Source organism: Peromyscus californicus, unplaced genomic scaffold (genome assembly GCF_007827085.1).
Source record: "Peromyscus californicus insignis strain IS unplaced genomic scaffold, ASM782708v3 Scaffold_5__1_contigs__length_169319896, whole genome shotgun sequence".
Classification (NCBI taxonomy): Eukaryota; Metazoa; Chordata; class Mammalia; order Rodentia; family Cricetidae; genus Peromyscus; species Peromyscus californicus.
Genome location: NW_026294573.1, coordinates 115,067,871 through 115,090,193, shown reverse-complemented (window position 1 = coordinate 115,090,193; position 22,323 = coordinate 115,067,871). Strand labels below are relative to the sequence as shown.

Below are 22,323 nucleotides of genomic sequence, written 5' to 3'. Positions count from 1 at the left end.
CATAGCAAAGTCTTTTCAACTTTGATTCAATGATCATAATCTCTTTACTGTTATTTGTTTCATTTTTCTAGGTCCTTCCTCTAGGCTTTAACTCTGTAGCTTACACTGATTTACAAGGGTATTGTTGATCGCTTAAAACAAACAAACTGCATTACTATTGGCTTAACAAAATATCATAAATTTGGGAGCTGAAGCAAAGTCTCTGTGGTTAAGAGCACATGCTACAGAGGACCTGAGTTTGGCTCCCAGCACCCACACGACAGCTCACAACTATTTGCAACTCCAGTTCCAGATTATCACATGCCTTCTTCTGACTTCCATAGGCACCAAATATGCAAGTGATGTATAGACATAAATGCAGGTAAAACACTCATACACATAAAATGAAAATACATAAATCTTTGTAAAAAGGAAAGTGTATATCATGAATTAGGTAACTCATAAGCAACAGAAATTTATCTCACCAGTCTAGGTAAGACAGATCAAAACCCCAGCAAATCCAATGTCTGGTGAAGCTAGAAGCTGAGCTCTGGGAAGGGGGAAATTAGCTCCTTTAGCCCTCAGGATGGAAACAACCCTATTCTTTACCTAAAACGATAACCCTTGGGAGTTAGTCTTTTGATGTGGAGATTTTGGAAAGATACAGATATTCAGATGGCAATGAGATAAATTCTAATTCAACATTATTTTAGTCTTACATTTCCTCATCTGTCTGTGGTGTTAACACATTAGTACATAACAATTCTACATGTATTCATGCATGCTTCAAGAACTATTAACAGCTTCCTAGTGAAACAATTTAGTTCCTACTTATTTTTGATAAACTGGTATCTTCAAGATGAAGCGAGTTAGTCAGGAATAGTACTACATGCTTTTAATCCCAACACTTAGGAGGCAGAGGCAGGGAGATCTCTGTGAGTTCAAGGCTAGCCTGGTCTACAGAGCAAGTTCCAGGTCAGTTAGAGGTACATACTGAGATCCTGTCCAAAAAAAAAAAGAAAAAAAAGGAAAATGGTAAACAATGATTTTCTTTTTTTTCTCCCCTTTGATTTTGGGTTTTGGAGACAGGGTATGACTGTGTAGCCATGACTGGCCTGGAACTCCTTATGCAGACCAGCCTTACCTTGAACTCACAGAGATTTGCCTGCCTCTACCTCTGAAGTGTTGGGATTAAAGATGTGCACCACCACTCCTAGCCTTCAAATGGTTTTCTTAAAGAGTTATAATAATTAATTACATTGCAAACCTATATGAAGCTGTGTATTCTAAATGTCTCTAAGCAAGTCAATAAGATTTAGAGTGTCAGCTCCTAATGTGACTTTAACAAGGACAGTGTTTCAAAGCTGACAATTAACTTGGAAGACATTGCTTCAACCTTTTTGTGAAAAAAAAATATGTGACATATCTCTCCTTATTGGACCTGAATTTCTATTAATTCACTATTTATTGGCTTGTTTGTAATTTTCATTACTTGGAATTCCTCCAGGAACTGTCAGATCCACAGATCAAATGATTTAGGCATAAATTACTCAAATTAAAAATACCTCAGTGGACATATTGCTGGGATATGGGAAAAATTCTATTTTGCACCTGATGGTCAACAAACTAGCAGTTTGCTTTTCCAGAAGGGAAGGGGCTTTCCATGACAGGGGTCCTCAGAAACCTTCTGCATCTGCTGCCCTGAGATTCGGATGTGCCCTTTTTCATCCTCCCAGGTCCTCCAGGCTTGAAAGTCATCCAAGAGCCGGGGACCGATCTGAAGTCAATTGGCTTATACCCAAATTTAATGAAACTTCCTAGGGGGAACCAATTTTGCTCGTTATCCTTTATGTAGATAATATGTGGAATTAATTCTCCTTCCCTAAGCTATCATCACATCAAGCAGAAAAACACAGCACAATGTTATTAAAGTAATGGAAGGAGCCCAGCCACTGCTAATGCTAACATTCTGAGAAATCCCTCCACCTCACTGTTTAGCAGATGAAAGGTCAGGGCTAAGGTCAGCAAAGTTTATGCTTATTCTCTCAGCCTTGCCTTTCTTGAAGCTGGTGCAAGCAGGCAGAGCTGATGAGAGAGGCTTCCTGTTGTGAGGAGGAAAGACATGGATATTTACTATGAACTGTAAATGCTCACATTTATTTGGCAATGCAATCACAAAACACTACTTTAGGTTTGCAACGAAATTATAAAAATTATACATGAGATATTTTTATGTGCTATGGCGTTTTCCCTTCTGGGTTTTGGAATCAGTGCTTCTTCTTTAATATTCAGCAACCATACTTACAGGCTTATTAATATTCAGCATGAGTAAAGGCTGGTCAGGTAACACCTTTACATTTTAAGCATCAACCTTGTTGCTCATTTTGTTGAAATAAAAGCTAATCAACCTTTTGTTACTACAAAAATAACTTTTACCAAGCATCTCTTAGCTGTATAAAACAGAGGATTGTAGAGCTATAAATGCAAGAGATTAACACATGCAATATAAATACATACATACATATCTATACATATCTATACATATATATATATATATATTGATTTTATCCATTCTGAATTATTACTAAAAAATATTATGAAAAACAGTAAAATCTGTGGGCCCTTAAGAGTTGAGTATCCGAGGAAAGAAGTAAACTTAAATAAATAACAAAATAACTATAATTATGAGGACTATTCAAAACTCCTAAGGGTCTCTAGTATCAAATAAAAAAAAATACTGCCAAGATCTAAAAACTGGGCCCATATTTTTCTTCTCTTTTAAGTCACTTAAATGTCACACAGAACATACAAAGTCATGATAGTGAACATTTTGGAAATGAAGGTAAGTACTATCTGAGAAACAAAACACATGAGTCGAGCCTTCCTCTGCTAGCCCTGGAGGATTTTCTGACCAGTGTTTTTGGTTGTGCCCAGGGAAGGGAAATCTAAGTGAAACACATGAGCTACTTGAGATGATGAAATGAAGCGGAATCCAAGAAAGTCAGGAACCGTGGTGTCCGCAGGGCAGAGTGTACAAGAAGACACACAGAGAAAGGGGACAATGCTCCCCACTGAGTGCAAAGGACTGAAGAAAACACTCAAGGCTGAAGAGAAACCAACCACTCAGAAGTGTAAAAATGACAGCTCCCAGAGAACATGCATGGGCAGGAACCACACCCTCAGTACCTCAACGAGAGCATCATAGTTTCCTGGCTGGTAAAGGACCCAGAGGAGGCATTGCTTAAAGAGGTTCAGGAACCTGAGACAGCTTCATCCACACAACCTCACTATAGTTAAGTATAAAACTCAAGAATCATTCTAGAAATAGAACCACATGCAGAAACCAACAGATGAGAATTCACAATGTCTGGCATAAATTTAAAAAAAATATGAAGTGTGCACAAAAGAAAAGTAAGTTGGCTAATCAAAACGAGTCTAGATATGACACAGGCGGTACTAAAACCACCATTACAGCCTGAGTTGATATATGCCAAATGTAGAGAAAAGATTGAGAATCCTAAATAAAAGACATAAAAGGCCCCAATTTGAATTGCTAGAAATAGAAATTATAATGTCTGCTTTATAAAAACTCAGGCTGCAATAATGGAGTGTGACACTTCAGAAGAAAGGAATGGTGAACTTGAAGACATAGTATTAACAACGATCCCAAATGAAGCACAAAAAACTACTGATAAAAACATGAGGCAAGCATCAGTGGAATGTAAAACAATGTTCAGGGACTTAACAGCTGAGTGTCTGCATCTCCTAGAGTGAGAGGACCATGAGGCACAAAAGATACCTGAAGCTATCGGTTGAGAAATTCCCAAATTTGACAAAAAAAAATAAAGATCTACGTATTTATAAAGCTTAACAAACAAATGCACAAGTGTGTCAGATTCCTTATCCTCAATCAGAAATGTTAGAAATAGCTAGGGGGAAAGTCTGGAAAGGCATAGTCCTTTTACTTAAACAACACTATAAACAAATTCGATAATGATTGAAAGTTAGGGAATGTTTAATACCTATGACACACATTGTTTTCCTGTGATTGTGTAGCACCTACCAAAATAAACTGACATTCTGAACCAAATAACAAATGTTAATAATTTTCAATAACCTGAGTCAATCAGAAGTTTTTTTCCTTAGACTATATTCTAAATAAATTAAAATAAATAACAAAAAGTACTTAGAAAACCTCAAAGCATTTGGAAACTGTATGATGTAATTATGAAATATGTATATGTCAAGGTGAAATCAAAATGGAAAATATTATACACTAAATAAAATGAACACACAACATATCAAAATTAGCAAGGTTTCAGCAGATTAGTACTTGTATGGATATTTATAGCACCAAACTCTACCTTAACTTCTCATTAAGAAAACCAGAAAAGGAGCTGGAGAGATGACTGCAGCAGGAATCTTAGAAGGTCTTATTAATAAAATCAAACCTGAGGCCAGTTATTGGGGTGAACGCTGGAAGATCAGAGAGACAGAATAAGGCACAGCTTCCTCACCTTGCTACTTTCTCAGCTGATCCTATTTCCTCAGACTGGAAACCTCTGTGTTCTCATCCAGAATGGGTCTCAGCTGAACTGTGCTGCTCAAAGCCTAAAAGCTTAACCAGCCAAATGCTTCTAGTTTCTAGTCTTCATGCCTTATATATCTTTCTGTTTTTGCCATCACTCCCTGGAATTAAAGGCTTGCTTTCTGGGATTAAATCATGCTTGGCTGTATCCTTCAACAAATGGATTTCTGCCTCTGGAATCTAGGATTAAAGGTGTGAGTGTCACCATTTTCTAGCCTTTGTATCTAGTGGCTGTTCTGTCTCTGACCCCAGATAAGTTTATTAGGGTGCATAATATTTTGGGGAACACAATACCACCACAGATGACTGAGTGGTTAAGGACTCAATGCCCCTGCTGAGGACCTGAGTTCAGTTCTCAGCATCCACATGGTGGCTTCCAACCATCTGTAATTTCAGTTCAGTGTGATCAGATACTCTCTTCTGACTTCCACAGGCACCAGGCATGTATACGGCACACATACACACATGCATGCAAGCAGGCAAACTACTCACAAATACAAAGTAAAAATAAATATTGAAAAAATGGGAGTGATACCATAGAACTGTAATTCCACTTGGAAGGCTGAGGCAGGAGAATAACCACATATGGGCTCCATAGAAGTGAGATCTATTACTGGCTAGTCTGGGCTACATAGTGAGATCTTATCTCAGAAAACAAACAAACAAAAACACAACCAAAGAAACAAATGAACCGGCAACAGTAGCAACCACAACCAAAACCTAGGTAAATAAATAAACACTGGCCCAGAAAAACTAGCTCGGCATGTGAAAGTACTTACTGGGTAAGACTGAAAACCTACGTTTGATCCTCTAACCTACAGTGTGAGAAAAAAACCCTCCTCCAAAAGTCTCCACTAGCGGCATGCGCATCTCCACACTTACCAGCACACATATTACACACGCTGTGGCAGTGGTGGGGAGAACAAACATACATTCATACACTCACGTTGTGAAATATTACTTTAACTATGTAAAGGTGTGTTGCCTTTGCTTATACTGCATTTGTCTAACTACGTAAATATGTGTTACATTAGTTTATGCTGCATTTGTTTAACTATGTAAATACGTGTTACATTTGTTTATGCTATATTTGTTTATGTAAAGATGTGTTGCTGTTTGACCTTGCCTGCCTCAGGCACTTGATTGGTCTAATAAAAAGCCAAATGGCAAATAGCTAGGCAGAAGAGGGATAGATAGGTTGGTGGGTGTAGGTAGAAGGAGGAATCGAGTCTTGAGGAGGAGAGAAAGAGGAGAGATGAGGGAGAATGAAAGGGAGACACCTGGGGCCACCCAGCCAGCGGCTATCACCCAAACAGACACAGGGTAGGACATACAGAATGAAAGAAAGGTTAAAAGCCTGAAGGTAAAACGTAGATGAAGAGAAACAGGTTAAATTAAGTTATAAGAGGTAGTAGGACATGCACAAGCTAAATCCAAACATTAGTAACTAATAATGTCTATATATCATGATATGGGAGCTGGTTGGTGCCCCTCCCCAAAAAACAAGCCTGTTATACACATACAAAATAATGATTTTAAAAAGTTGTAAGACAATAAAAGGGGGGAATTGAAGCAAATCAATGTTGACAATCAAAGAGACAGTAAAGAATAGCAACTAATGAAACAAAAAACAATGGGAAAAGTTAATGAAAAAAAAACTTGTTCCAATATACGCAATGTAGATCAATCTCAAAACAATTAAGTTAATTGAAAGAAACTGGATTAAGAAGGGATACATACAGTACATACATCAGTTATATAAAAGCTTCACAAGGTCAAGGAAAGCTCATCAGTGCTTGGTGGAGATGAGGAGAGGAAAGGGGAAGATGAAGAGCATCAAAAAACCACTGACATGAGGGGCGATGGAAGTATTATTTACCTATGTGGGATAGTTTCATAACTTGATACATAACTAAACAGTATGTGATGTATCTTAAACATGGACAGTTTATCAATCTACCTCAAGAACATAGGTGTGGAGTGTGTATGTGGGGGGGGAGGTATTTGTGTATATATGTGTGTGGTGATTGTGTGTGTGCATGAGGGGGGGTGATGGTGTATGTGTGTGTGTGTGTATGTGTGTGTGTGTGTGTGTGTATTTGTATGGTGTGTGTATGCAGTGTTTGTGTGTGTATATTTGTATAGTATGTGTGTGTGGTGATCGTGTGTGAAGGGGGTGATGGTGTGTGTGTGTGTGTGTGTGTGTGTGTGTGTGTGTGTGTGTAAGTGAGTATATGAGGCACATGTGGAGATCAAGGACAAACTTCAGGAGTCTGCTCTCCCCTTAATGTCATTTCCAGGGATCAAACTCAAGTTATCAAGCTTCATTCAGTGACCACTGAGCCATCTTGCTGCCCCCAGAAAAAGTTATGGGGATTTTGTTTTGTCTTTTAAGATATTAAAGGATTGCTCAGCCAGTCGGGTGCTTACTACATAAGTATGAAAACCTAGGTTCACATCCCCAGCCCCCGCATGAAAGCTGGGCAGAGCAGCATGTGTCTATAACCCTAGCTCTGGGAGCAGAGAGACGGAAGGGTCCCTAAAGCTTTCAGGCAGGCAGTCCAGGTCAATTCGTGAGCTCAATGTTCAGTGAAAGATACTGTCTCAAAAGCAAGATGGAGAACAACTTAGATACCTCTATGGACCTCTGACCTCCATATAATATGCATATATGTACACATGCACCCACACACGGATATGCTTACTGAAAGCACATACACCTGCATACAATGCACGTGCATGCACAAGCGCGCGCGCGCGCGCGCACACACACACACACACACACACACACACACACACACCCTAATAAAAATAAAACAGAGCTTAGTAAGTCCACAATCTGAATGAAATTTGGGTTGGAAATGACTCTCCCATAAACTGGCGAGGGAAGTCAGTTTCTGACCTTATTCAGAACACCAAAAGAAAAACAGTCAGATGTGTCATCCAGATGTCAGGCTCTGATAGTTTTCAGGAAAATAATTTAGTCAGAGGGTGAAGACATGTTAAAAACAGCTCAAGGGATAAACAGCCACAGAAAGCAACTTACAGAGAAATGAGAAAAATGAAACTGAGGAATGGGATCCATGACTCTGAGAGGCACAGAGCCTCAGGAAGGGTTTTCTGGGATGTGGGGATCTGAGTATTTTTGGAGACTGAAGGGAAGTGCTAGGCAAACTGGGAAACTAAAGAATTAAAGGACATATGTGTAAAGTTCTAGGTGAACAGTTTAAAACAGAACTAAAAGTGTGTAGATATAGATGCCTCATGAAAAGGTACTTGCTGTGGTGGTTTGAATGAGAAAGACCCCCTTAAGCACATAGATTTGAATGCTTAGTCACCAGGAAATGGAAGTGTTTGGGAAGGACTAGGAGGTGTGACCTTGTTGAAGAAAGTGTGTCACTGGGGGTGAGCTTTGAGGTTTCAAAAGTCCACTCCAGGCCCAGTCTCTCTCTCTCTCTCTCTCTCTCTCTCTCTCTCTCTCTCTCTCTCTCTCCCCTTTGGATCAGGATGTAAACCTCTCAGCTACTGCTCCAGCACCATGCTTAACTACTGACACATTCTCTGCCATAGCAATAATGGACTCACTCTCTGAAGCTGTGAACTAGTCCCCCAGTTATATGTTTTCTGAGTTGTCTGGTCATGGTGTCTCTTTACAGCAATAGAACAGTAACTAGGAAACTTGCCTTCCAAAGAAAAAAAATTGATAAATTATCAGACATGTGAAAATAATTGTGAAGAACAGTCAAGCAATTTGCTAAATTGTACCAGAAATTTTAGAGGAGGGCTAGAAATTTAACACAGAATAACTAGGTAAGTAAACATTTGGTCAGGTTCTAGTAAAGGTTCTACCAAGTTTTAAAACCACAAATTACTATACAGATAACAAATGTGATGCCAGGTTTATTCTGGAAGTAAAAGTAAAGAAAACAAGTGGTTAGTTTGGCAAGGAGACGGATGTCAGCCAAGTGGGTACTCCCAGGGGTCCAAGGAGATACATCTCTGGTTGATCCTTAGCATGTACATAAGATGGAGTTCTGACATATCCGTCTAGTCACTGGAGAAACAGAAATGTTTTTTTGGAATATGGTAGATCCTGTGTTGTATAGCATGCAAGAGCAATTACCTTCAATGAAGGTTAAGAGTAGATAAACTGTAGAAGAATAAATACATTTATTGATTCCTATTCTTTGCTGTGGACATTAGGCTGCAATTGAATCAGCACATCTCACAGCAAGGAGATATTTTAAGGAGTATAAAGTTCAACAATGTCATTTTATTAATAAGAGACAAAGAAACAGTGGAGGTTCTTCCCAAAGGTAGCAGGAGATAAAACAAGATCTTTCTGTCTTCCAGTTAGTATTCTACCCACCTGTCTTTTAACATTTTTGATGAACATTAAAGGCAATGCTACCAAATATTTATGGTATAGTTAAGTTTAGGAAGTATTAAATTTGAGACAATCTTAATACAAGGTAGTATTTGAAAGCTCACATGGTTCTTTTGTATTCACAACTGAAACTATAAGACAATTTAAAAATGCTATAACTGCATTTTTTCCAGTCTCGATTAATTATTAAGTAAATGCCTTATATGGGGCTATTTGACCTGGTCTTTAGTTTTCTTAATTATAGCAACAAATTAGAGCAAGAAATGATTTCCAAATGGGAATGTGAGGTTACAGGTCTCTTGAGATCAGGGACTATTCTATCACCTAGCATTTAGCACACATGATAAGTGCTCAAAATATTTACTGAATGAATTACTAAAACATGATAAAGGGGCATAGCTGAGAGAGTCAGAGTCATGGAAAGGTCATGCTCAGCTCCCCTGGGCACTGAAGACTGCAGAGAAGGTAGCATCTGGCAAGTGTAGACCCTGCGAAAGGAAATCTCAATATTCAGTGTACCAAGGACACCCCCATAGGAGATGGAGGAGCCCGGGGGCTGGAAGAGAACACATCGTCAGTCAGGACCTCACTGGGCACTAGGAAGTGGTAAGAAAATTGTGAGATGAGTAGAAGGTGTGATTTGGAAGAGAAATGCTTTCTAGTAGAACTTGGAGTCAGAGGCTTTGGGTTCCAGTTTTGATTACACTGTTAACCAGCAAGTTAGACTGAGCCGTACCAGACTCTGACCCACTGCCATTCTCTACCCACCTTCTTGAGAATACACTAAGTCACCAGTGACCAGTCAACTTTAAATTGAAGTGGGGGACACTTTTATTCTTTGATGTCAGCTTACATTATTCTGTCTATATAGACTTGTCTCCTGAACCTCTCTGTGGCCGCCTTCCTGTAATTCCTTCTCCAACTTCTCCTTTGTACCACTTATGCTAATTTTTCTTCTAAATGTTGTCCTCAAAAACCCTTTCCTCAATCTTTTTTGTTCTGTGTAGTTTTTCCATCAATTTTATCTACCACATTGCTTTAAATATTCAAATTTTAGCCCAGACACATCCAACATCCTACTAAATATTTCCACACGTCATGTTTCTTGCTCATCCAAGCCTGAGAAACAATATGGATAGCAGCAAACTCATATTCTCTTCCTCCCCTCCCTCTGCCACAGCTTGCAACTGCAAACTCTTGTCCCTTCTCCAGTTTGTGGAATGGTATCTTCCTGCTACTCAAACCGGCAGTGGTTCCAGACCCTCCATCTTCCTCAATCTTCTATTCTAGTGACTGTTATTGTTCCCTCCTGTGCCCACTGCTTCCCAGGCCAGCTTCCAGAAGCCCCTGCACCCCCTCTCTGTCTCTCTCTGTCTCTCATGTACACATAAACAACACACACAGGCATATAGATATAATGACATAATGTCACTTGTGATAATAATGCTCCTCCCAAGGACTATAGACCATGGAAAACAAACAAACAAACAAAAACCTGGTGCCAGGCTTTGGAAACATCCCGTCAAATTGTTGGTCCAGGAAATCCAAGACACTCCCAAAATTGTATAAACTATTGCCATTGCCCTTGGTTGCTTTCCAGATCTTAAAGGTAAGAGCCTGTTGCTGAAGATACCACATACTTTGGACACAGAATTGGTGGAATTGATCTGTAACTGACCTAAAATCTCCTCGGACGACTAGGCCCTCATAGTATCAGAAGATGTTGTGCAAGCTGCTAAGAGACTAAAGTAATCAATAATCCTACCCTGATGTAATGCCTATCAACCATAATGATGATCAGCCTAGTAGGGTATACCCATGGGTGTAATAATGCCGCTTATATCATAAAAGTGACCAACAATTGTCTAACTGGACTTGGATTCTCTCAGTGGGAGGGAAGTAATCCCTGGCACTGTAACTACTCAAGGCTAGTGATGCCATGAACCCTAGAGGAGAAGCTACTGCTTTCACTTTCCCAAACCAGTATAATCTCTAAGTGTAATCTCTGAATACTCCTCTTATGCACACAGAGAAACTTAATTCTCAACCCCCATCAAAGAAGCTTCTACTTACAGCAGCATACGGAACCTACTACAGAGATTCACAACTGGTCAAGATCCAGAGAACTGTTTTGCAGTGCACACCCCGAAATGATACAACTATAACATAACCACTTTCTCTAAGGGTCACGGGGTGGCATCAAGAAGTAGGAAACAGAAACCAGAGTATTAGAACATCTGCTGGGAGAGAGCGCTGCCCAGACATGACAGAAGCTACACCCTTCAAATCTCAGCAATATAGTTGCAGAAATGAGACGTGCACAAGGACAACATCAGTTGGCATGCTCACATAGATGGGTTCGATCTCGCATGGATCTACTCTAAATGAAGAGCTACTTGTAATTAATGGCTGCTAAGACAGGGAGAATTAGCACTCTCCAGGGAGAAGCCCTCTGATAAATTATTCCACCTAAGTGCTCAGCCCTAAATAACACATAAATATGAACAGCACTTCCTGCTTAACATACTTTAGTTCATTCTTAGCAGGGGACTCTGTGTTACAATTACTCTGATCTAATCGTAAATGACTCTCATGATATACTAAATATGTAATGTTATAATAAATCTACCATGAAGTCCAAAGTCACTGTCATTATCTGTAAAAAGCCTTTCATGATCCACAGCTTTTGACAGTATCCTCTCCAGTCACTTTCCCTTTTTCCTGTTCGTTCTGAATTAATTGCCCTTCACATATGTGCTCAGTTCTCTTGTGTTCTTATGGAGAAAGCCACATCCTGTAGAGGCCACAACACAAGCCCCATTCATCATTTTACCTTCAGATCAAGGATTTTCAGGATGCCTTACCTGGCTTTCTTGATATCTCTCCCGGGGATGGACCACTTCCTTTTTGTGCTTCTGCCTTTTATCTCAGTTGCTCATAGGCTTTCTTCTTTTCTTTCATGTCAGTGCATCTGCAATAGCGATTCTTAGATGTCAGGAACTATGTCTTATTTGTTGTTAGACTCTCAACACAGTTCTTGGCACATGGGAAGTGACTGACAACTGTTGGAAGAACAGATAGTTGAACTGAAAGAAAGTGACAGTTTTAAGTGGCTAAGAAAGTTGAAATTAGCACAAGAGTTTAAGATTTAGAAGGTGAGTCAACATGGAAAACTCTGGAGTGTGATTATCAGCCCTTGTGTCCAAGCTTTAATCTCTCAATTCAAATTCCATTTAGTCATAGACTGTTTTTGGCTTTGAAATATCATCAGCATCCTAGCCACCCTCTGGCACCACTGGATCTCACAGCAGGATAGCAGGGAAGCAGATGCCTGTAGGATTTTCTTAAGTCAATTTTCAATTAAAACAGTGGGAGATTGCCATTTAAATAATTTTTGTTTTGCTCAAATCCCAGTGTCTAGAATGAGTCAATCTCAAAATTAAATAAATAGCATCAATAATTTGAGTTAGGAAGATTCACTTACACCCAAAAAATGCTGCACATCTTCCTATTAAACTCTTTCACTATTTATGGTGGACCTGACCATAAGAAGATCTCTGGTTGCTTAAGTATGTACTACCTAACCTCCACTGGAACTGAGAGGTACTGGCACCCATCTCAGGACCTTCAATGAAAATTGAAGAATGTAAGCACTCAAGACATCTCAGACTCTTCCTAGTCCACTTCAGTTGTCCTATTTATTGAGTTTGACTCAGTAAAACTGGTGTAGATGAGACAGTACTTATGCCAAACTCAAACCCTGCCCAAACTCTGCCATTACTGAAAATCTTTCCTCAGTAGAAATGCTTTCAGCATCACACAAATTGTTGTTCAAGAGGAAAGACAAGTTTGAACAAAATGCCTTTACTATTTTTTTCTGCTTTTAGTGGTTGTGTACACTTGTGTACATCTCCAACTTAGGGTCTTATACATGCTAAGCAAATGCTGTACAACCAAACCACACCCCTGCCATTACTATGTGTATTTCTGCCATACCTCTTTGCCCTATAATCACTGACCCCTCTATGAATAGAAAAGCATTTTCTTCGTTCCCTATTGCAAACTGAGAACCCAAGTGATCCTCACAGCCCTTTGGTCTGTGAAATACTCATTTTAGCCCTCTGGTTTGTGAAACACTCACATTATATGAAATAATCACCACGCTTTTAACTTCACCACTCTGGAGTCTAGAATCCCTCTCCTCTATAAGGTGATAATTGTAGTAATGACCTCACCATCAGGTATTTCTTGGGAATTAATGATCAACTGAGGTTAATGGACCACAGAACAGCCATGGTCCATCAACTCCATCCAGCCTGTCATTAATCCCCAGGAAACATTCTGCTTCCCGATTATTATTGTTTAATTTAGACTCTCTTTATTCTCATCAAGTCTTGCAATATCACTACATCCACCAGGAAGCTGTGTTTTATTTTATGAGTCTACATCCTAATGTTTCAGTAAGAAAGGTTTCCCTAACTGGTCATTAAATAAAACCAGAATGGAATTATTAAAAGTGTAAAAGCTATTAAATATCTCTAGACACTTTACTATTTTACACATATTTTGACATTATTTAAACTCATCAGTGTTGTCCTTAAGACATAGCCCTTAGCACTCTCTTCCCAATCATCCTTAGCCCACCCTTTACTTCCCAGAATACATCTAATCACTTTTTTTAACTTTACAAGTTACTCTCCCAGGCTCAAAACAGTTTTAAACAATAAATGGTTTCATGAGTTGTCTAAACACTAAATGCTACATGTCCTTTCCAAGCAGTTTCCAGCCATTAGACAGCCTGCAAGCATTCCTGCCTCCTTTACTAGCCCTACCTACAATGTTACATTTCACTTAGGGGTACACAACACTTTGCTAGCCTTCCTTTTGGTTTGTTTTCTTCTATGGTTTGATGAATGGATCTGCAGCAGGTCTGAAATAGGTGTGAATAGAAGGAAGGGAGACAAGGTCTCAGAATACCACTTAATGAAGCAAGGCTTTTTCAATACCAAGTTCAGCTTTAAAAATGCTGCCTAATGTGAGAAAAATACTTTTTCACCAAATAATACTTAATAAAAATACATGCAAGGGGTGTCTAAATCATCATGATATGACATTAAAGCCAGGAAAGGAAAACAAGGTGGAGACACAGTATGTAATGAAGGCTTCTTGTTAAGCCTGCAATCATTTTTAATGCAGATATAATGCAGTAACAAATACTGAAGAACTCAAAAATGAATATATTGGGACATGCATAGGCATCAAGAGGTCATAAAAGGTCACTCAGCAGACAGATTAGTTTTATTGGTAGGTGTTCCATTAACTACATGGCCTTTGACAAATTAACTTTTTTCAGCTCAGCTTCCTCATGCAGAAAAAAGAAACAGATCTAGCTAATGCTGGTTGCTTTTCAACAATATTCTACATGGTTCTTTGAATCCATGTAATAACTAGTTGTCATAATGGAATTTCACATAACATGGAATTTTTTCAAACATCTATTTTCTTTTCTTCCAAGCTCATGCAATGATGTCTGTGTGTTAATTTTCCATATATGAGAACACAATGTGAAGTAAATAGAATTACAGAGGATATAATAATATCAATTATTTAAAAAAGAAAACTGCATGCAATCCCATACCAAAGCATTTAGGTCAGTAGTGGAAACTGAAAAAAAAAAATTCATAGTGACAAATAGGGATAAGTGGATAAGAAGAGGCTGAAAAGGAAGAATAAAAAATACTCAGTAGAAGAAGTGGTTGGGAGACTGAGAGAAGAGAGAAGAAAAGGGTAACATAGTAACTTTTAGGGCAACACGAGTAAAAATGGTAGAAGACATGAGACTATAAAATAAGGCACAGTTAGAACAAGTTAGACCACTGTAAATGAAAGTTTCTGTGTCCTGCCCCATTCTGCAGCCATTTCTAAATGATCACTAAGAGGCTTAATATTACTTATAAATGATCAGCCAGTAGCTTAGGCTTATTACTAACTGGCTCTTACACTTAAATTAACCCATAATTCTTATCCATGTTTAGCCACATGGCTTAGTACCTTTCTTCAGTATGGCATTCTCATTTTGCTTACTCTATGTCTGGCTGGCGGCTCCTGACTCCACTTTTCCTCCTCCCAGAATTCTCCTAGTCTGATTGCCCCGCCTGTACTTCCTGCCTGGCTACTGGCCAATCAGCATTTTATTAAACCAATTCGAGTGACAAATCTTTACAGTGTACAAGAGCATTATCCCATAGCATTTCCCTTTTTTGTCTAAATAAAAAGGAAGACTTTAAACTTTATATAGAAAAACATGAACAGTTATAAGTAAGAATTATAGTAACATATCCAATCCATTTGCATTTGATGAAATTAGAGAAAATACTTAATTATCTATCTTATCTTGGTGTGTCTAAAGTTTTGTAACTTCACAGCCCTTCTTTGGCTGACCAGGTCCTGATTTCTAGTGATCTTTGTGAGGTCTCTATGATCATCTGATTCTGTCCTGAGAAATTTGAGACACATCACAAATGTGGAGCATATACGACTGGACAGTTTCACTGGACCTCATCATCATCAAAGAGATCTTCAAAGTCATTTAAAAAGTCTGCATGAACTGCCTTTTCATTGGCTGCCAAGTCCATCAAGAGGCCAGTGCTCCCTCCAACCTCAGCCAGGTCCACATAGGGCCTGGCACCCTCGGGGAACATCTCATCCACAGCTGGCTTCATCTAGGGGCTGCAGCATTGCACTCCATATATTACTTTTTTTTTTTTTTTTTTTTTTTTGGTTTTTTCGAGACAGGGTTTCTCTGTAGTTTTGTGCCTTTCCAGGAACTCACTTTGTAGACCAGGCTGGCCTTTAAATGAGCAACATAAACATAATACCCTAAATAAAAGTAGAAAGATATATACAGCATAACAAAATAAACTAAAGTCCATACTGATTTAAAATATATAAGATTAACAGTTGTTTTTGGATTAAAGTAGATTTAATAATCTGCCTCTTTTCATCATTTCTATATCATATCTTGGTTGTTATTATTATTACTATTCTCTCATACATTACACCATGACTAAAGTTTTCCCTACCTCCACTCTTTCAGTCCCCCCTCACCTCCCCTCTCCCTCAGATCTACTTTTCCTTTGTTTCCTTTCAAAAAATGAGCAGACCTTCCAGGGATATCAACAAAACACAGCATAACAACTTACAATAAGACTAAACACAAATCCTCATTTGAAGACTGGATGAGGCAACCCAGTAAGTAAGAGGAAAAGGGTCCCAAGATCAGGCAAAAGAGTAGGAGACACCCCCCAGTCACACTGTTAGGAGTTCCACAAGAACACCAAGACTCACAACCATAAATTATATGCAGAGGACCTAGCTCAGACTCATACTGGCTCCCTGATCATTACTTCAGTCTCTGTGAACCCCAGTGAGCCCTACTTAGCTGATTCTGTGGGCTCTGTTCTTCTGGTGTCCTCAACACCTGGCTTCCACAATCCTTCCTCCCCCATCTTCCTTGGGATTGCCCAAGCTCTGCTGCATGTTTGGCTGTGGGTTTCTGCTTCTGTTCTCATTAGTTGCTGGGTGAAAATTCTCTGATGGCTGGGCTAGGACTAGTCTATGACTATAGCAGAACATCACTAGCAATCATTTCATTGAACTGTATTCCCAGTCTTGTTTGGTTCTATCCTGGGTCTCTCTCCAACCTCTGGTAGTGTCAGATGAGGGCTCCCTCTTAAGGTGTGGGCCTCAAGTTGGACCAGTCATTCACTGACCATGTCTACATGTTCTGTACCATCATTACCCTAGCACACTTTGGAGGCAGGACAGATTGTAAACTGAAGGTATGTGGCTGGGTTGATATTCCATTCTCACTGCTGGAAGCCTTGGCTACCAATAGAAGATGGCTGCTCTACACTCCCCCTCCCTCCCCTTTGCTATGAAACTTCCCTAGAATCACTTTCATAGATTTCACTGCACTAGTTTTCCACATCAATCCCCAAATGCATTCTTCAACATGTAGATATCCACTTAGATCAGCACCAGTTGTTGAAGAAGCTCTCTTTTGAACTATGTATTTCTGGCTTCTTTATCAAAATCAGCTGTCCATAGGTGTGTGGATATATGTCTGGGTCTTCAATTCAATTCTACTGATCCAACTGCCTGTTTTTATGCAAATACCATGCAGTTTTTATTACTATAGCTCTGTAGGACAACTTGAAATCAGGGATAGCTATATCTCTAGAAGTTCTTTTATTGTATAGGATTGTTTTAGCTATCCTGGATTTTTTGTTTTTCCATATGAAGTTGAGTATTATCTGTTGTGGAATATTAGTTTAAGATGTGCTACATTTGTTTATGCTGTGAAACTTTTGTTTAATGATGCAAAGATGTGTTGCGTTCTTTTATGTTGCATTTTTTAACTCTGTGAGGCTGTGTTACTTTGCCGGCCTAAAACACCTGATTGGTCTAATAAAGAGCTGAATGGCCAATATCTAGGCAGGAGAAGGATAGGTAGGGCTGCCAGGCAGAGAGAACAAATAGGAGGAGAAATCTGGGATGAAGAGATTGAAGAGCAAGATAAGGAGGAGAAAGGACATCAGGGCCAGCCACCAACCTGCAGAGCAAGCCACAGAGTAAGAAGTAAAGAAAAGTATATAGAATAGAGAAGGTAAAAGCCCAGAGGCAAAAGGTAGATTGGACAAATTAAGAAAAGCTGGCAAGAAACAAGCCAAGCAAAGGCCTGACATCCATAAGGAAGACTAAGTGTGGTGATATTGTGTCCCCCAATATATTGTTCTTATCTGGGGTCAGAGAACAGAACAGCTACTAGATAGACATCGAGTCCAGAAAATGGTGGCACACACACCTTTAATCCTAGCCTTCTGGAGGCAGAGATCCATCCAGTTCTCTGTAGTTCATTCGAGCTTTGTGCATGTTGATTTAGAGGGCCTTGCTTTCTTTGTGTTCTCTATCACCTCTGGCTCTTTCTGCCTCCTCTTAAGCAGGGTTCCATAAACACTGAGGGATTGAATTTGATGAAGACTCCCCATTTTGGGCTGAGTACTCTGGGGTCTTTCACTCTCTGCAAAGTGTCTGGCTGTGCATCTCTGTATTTGTTCTCATTTGCTTGAGGATAAATTTTCTCTGATGATGGCTAAGAAACATATTGATGTATGAGTGTTGCAGAAAGTCATTAGGAGTCATTTTATTGATATGTTCCTTAAGTACAATAGTAGTATATGTTTTTACCCTATGTCCTTGGACTATCTAGTCTCAGGTCCTTGGTCACCCAAGCAGTGTGGTGTACAGGTTCCATCTTGTGGAGTGAGCCTTAAATCAAATCAGATATTGGTTGGTTGCTTCCACAAGCTTTTTGCCACTTAACACATCTTGCAGGTAGGACACAACTGTAGACCAGAGGGTTTAATGGTTTGGTGGGTGTTTACATTTCTCCTTTGGTAGCATATAGAGTACCTTCCTATACCAAAGGTACCGGAGGTAGGGGAGAAAGCTCTATGTAGGTTCCACTCAACTTCTCCATGTTCAATGAGTTATGTGCATATTGTCTTCAGCAATGGGACTTTGCTATCAGTTTAGAGAGAGTAACCTACAATCTTGGCAACAGCCTGGGTTGTTTGGAGAGTCCTATGGGACCCCTTTGGCTACAAGTCAATTATATGTAACCTAATCCTGGTTCTGGAAGCTCATTTGGTGACAATAGATGGCCAATTGAGGCTGTCTTCCAAATTATTTGGTGATTTCATTTAGATTGCCTTCATATATGTATATATTTTAGGAAGTTTCTGTTGTATTCGGTTTCCGTAATACCCATCAAATGGCTCTCAATTTTAGTTGTCTCTCTCTCCATACTCCTACACTTCTTCCCTGTCCCCTCCCCCTTCCCTCTTGATTCTCCCTGGAAGCCTGTTTGTTTTCTAAGGAGAAACAGAAATGAATTAAATCTGGATGGGAGGGGAGGTGGAGAGCATTTGGGAAGAGTAGAGGGAGGAAAACCATAATTAGGATCTATTGTATGAAAAAATCTATTATGTATGTGTATTAATAGATTATATGTATACTCAATACATATATTGTATATGTATATGTATGTATATGTATTGAGTATATCAGGTAAATTACATAAATGGTTATGATGGGTTATTAGATGGGTTCCCCCACGTCAAATTTTTACCTATACAAAAAAACCCAAAGTGTTGCTGAGTCTAACTCCCAAGGGTGAAATATTCAAATCAAATATTTCACAATTGCTTATAAAGTGTTTAGAATTCAGTGTAAGTCAAATGGATTTATGAAGAGGCAATTCACATAATACATACAGAGAGCAACTGACAGAATATTCAAAGGCAAGAATAAAAAGAGGGAGAGAAAAAAAAAACTGTTCTCACAAAGGACAGCCATTACTGAGACCCTAGTTATTCAGCAGTATATGCTGGTCTTCTGTGTGCCACATAACCTTCCAAAGGTATTGTCAAAGGCCTCCACATTAGGGACTTTTGAACTCAGACTGGATAATACATCAGGAGGGATTTTCAAGGAGATACTTCCACACAGAGAAACTGAACTCTGTGGTATGACATCCTCTACTGTTGTGCTATTTGATAAGATTTTAAAGAATGGGGGAGGGAGGGTTATTCAAATTCTTTTTATTCATATTCTTTTCCACTAGAGGGTAACTATTCTAGTATGATTAATGCAATGAAAGACATACTTGATTACATAATTGTAGGTTTAGATGTACAATGAGTAGGTGACCTGGAGGAGACAAGTGTCGTTTACAGTTGACTAGAACTAAGGAGACTTGGGCAAATAAATCCTTTAGCTTCTCTGCAGCTCAGATGATCTGCTGGGAAATGGGAGAATGAGAGGTAGAACTCCACACACTTGGTTCTTCTGTTAACCTACATTTGATACTGTTTATGGCACTTATCAAACGTAAGATGAGGATAGCGTAATTAAGAACAAATATACACACACTATTTAATAAAGCCGTGTTCGTTAGTGGACTGACAATGACTTCCCCAACAACAAAGGAAATATGCAGGAACTCTAGCTTTGATAGAAGGCAGTTCAAGCACCGTTGGATTCAGGATCTCAAGGCATGTTTCCTGAGAAAACTATGCCTAAGTCTAGAGGTTGGGTGGGGTAGGACATTGCTTATGAGAGGAGAATATACAAAGGCGATGTGAACAAAGAAAAACAGCAAACCAACTCCAAGATCAAGCTCAGTGTTCTACTGTTCGTTGCAGCGAGCTGCACTGGGAAGGGTTTGGCTTCTCTTCCCTAAACAGCATCCACGGGTAATCCAAAGGTGGTTTGGGAGGTCTTCTGTCATCTGTTCGCCAGGGCACTTTCCACTTCCTTCTCTGCTATTCTGAGTGTATCCTGGTCCTCCTTTTCCAAGAGCAAGTCCTGACCATTGTCTCTGAATCCCAAGCAACACCTAACAAGAGAGAGGAAAGGCAGCAAAGGACTCAGTAGCATTATCTGGAAGAAATTTCCATGAAACAGCCACACTAAACCAGATCTCCTGGTTCTCTCAGCCAAGTTGCCAGGCATGCTGCAACTTGTGGCTTTTATTCTTCATAGCTGTGTATCACCTAAAATTTGGAGATCCTAAGAAGTGAAGTACACATGCTGGAAAAAGAAACTGAACATTACCATAATGTTCTATTGAACACCCACAGGAAAACTCCAAAGGTCTGATGAGAATATTTGTCTGTGCTGTTCACGAAACCCCATATTGTGAAATAGTTCCTGAAAGACACCATGCTAGTGAGACTTTTCCATCATTGTTTCTGGTTCCAGAGGAAAACAGACGAAAGGAACAAAGATTTATGTGGCTTCATAAACCCAGAGGTCCCAGTCCAGGCTTAGCTAAATCCATCACTTCTACATGAGGTAAGGCAGAATATCAGGGTGGCAAGAATGTGTGACACATGGTGTAACCAGGAAGCAGAAAAGGGAAGTCAGGAGACAGGATACATCTTGTCCACAGCACATCCCCAATGACCTAATTTCTACATCCAGGCCCATCTTTTGATTTTATCACCTCTCCATAACGCCATCGTATTATGACTGATCAAGAGGTAAATCCATTGGTTTGGTCAGTGTGGTCAGAATGCAATCAGTTTCCCAATATCGACCACCTAGCAAGCTCACTGCATGAGTTTATGAAGGACAGTCACCTGGAAACACTCACAGACAGTCAGCACTCAGTAAACATTTGGTAAGAAAACAGATCAATGAGTGCAGGCTTCCACAGGCACCAAACAATGAAAGTGCATAAAGAGTGCAACAGTTTATCAACACTCCTTTACAGACTAGCACAAAATAATCATCACACAAAAACAGCTCCATCTTCCTCACGGGCCATGGAAAGCCCGTGCCTGTGAAGTTATATCGGGCTAGATGGCTAGCCAGGTTCACCCCTTACTACCTTTTACGATCCTCCATATTTTATTACATCGCACTGAGACTTAAATCAAGTCTAAACATCTAAACTGCGAAATATTTTCACTGTTAACACAGCATGTAACAAAGTATAAAGCAACACAAAATATACTGTCCAAGACATGCCCTGCTCTCAGTAACCATCACTTCTTTTCTGTTTCTATATTTCTTATAAAACACAACTTTCAAAAGATTCTGTTTCTGAATGCTATCCTTGAGTGAGGTTGATTGTTACTCAGAGCACATAGAGACAGATATTAAAAACTTGAGTTCTATGATTTTTTTTAGCCCAAATCTCCCTTTTGTAGATTCGTACATGTGTATGTGTTAAAGTTAAAGCTTTCAAAGGGAGCCCAATTATGAGTAAAGCCCTTGAGAAGGATGTTAAATTTTGAAACATAGCTCTGTTAATCATGGATATATTTTGTTCTTAAGTATACACACATGAATTTTTAAAAAGCATTTAATTTATGAGTAATTACATCCTGTCATATTTTGGTAGTCTGGTAGAAAAATCTCATGTGAAGAAATGCTAATGAGAAAACAATGGAAGAGTTACTTAACACACTTCCCTCAAAATACAAACACAAATTAAAACACAAACAAACTCTCACTTCATTTTTAAAACCGTTATTATTTTTGGTTTTCTCTAATTGATGCACTCCTAATAAGTGAAAGTAGTCATGTGGCTGGAGTGTATTAGGTTTTGTCCAGACACATTTCATCTTTGAGCAGTTATTGGAGTAAATATCTGTGGCTAAGATAATCACTGAAGGTTGAACTTACTGGGGGAAAAAACACATGAATTCAGAAGTAGGTCAAGAATTCCTTCAAAGCTGCAGATACCCGGGGAAGCAGCCAAGCTGTCAGCTACTAATCGAGTAACAGTGTTGATCCT

General features: G+C 39.3%; 1 protein-coding gene across 1 annotated transcript; it reads right to left on the bottom strand.

Annotated features, from left to right (window-relative positions):
* Nucleotides 1–15,371: 15,371 nt before the first annotated feature.
* Nucleotides 15,372–15,676, bottom strand: LOC128095994 (COP9 signalosome complex subunit 9-like). The gene has a single exon (XM_052715032.1). It carries the CDS (start codon nt 15,674–15,676, stop codon nt 15,503–15,505), a length of 174 nt encoding a protein of 57 aa, XP_052570992.1. The 3' UTR covers nt 15,372–15,502.
* Nucleotides 15,677–22,323: the final 6,647 nt, after the last annotated feature.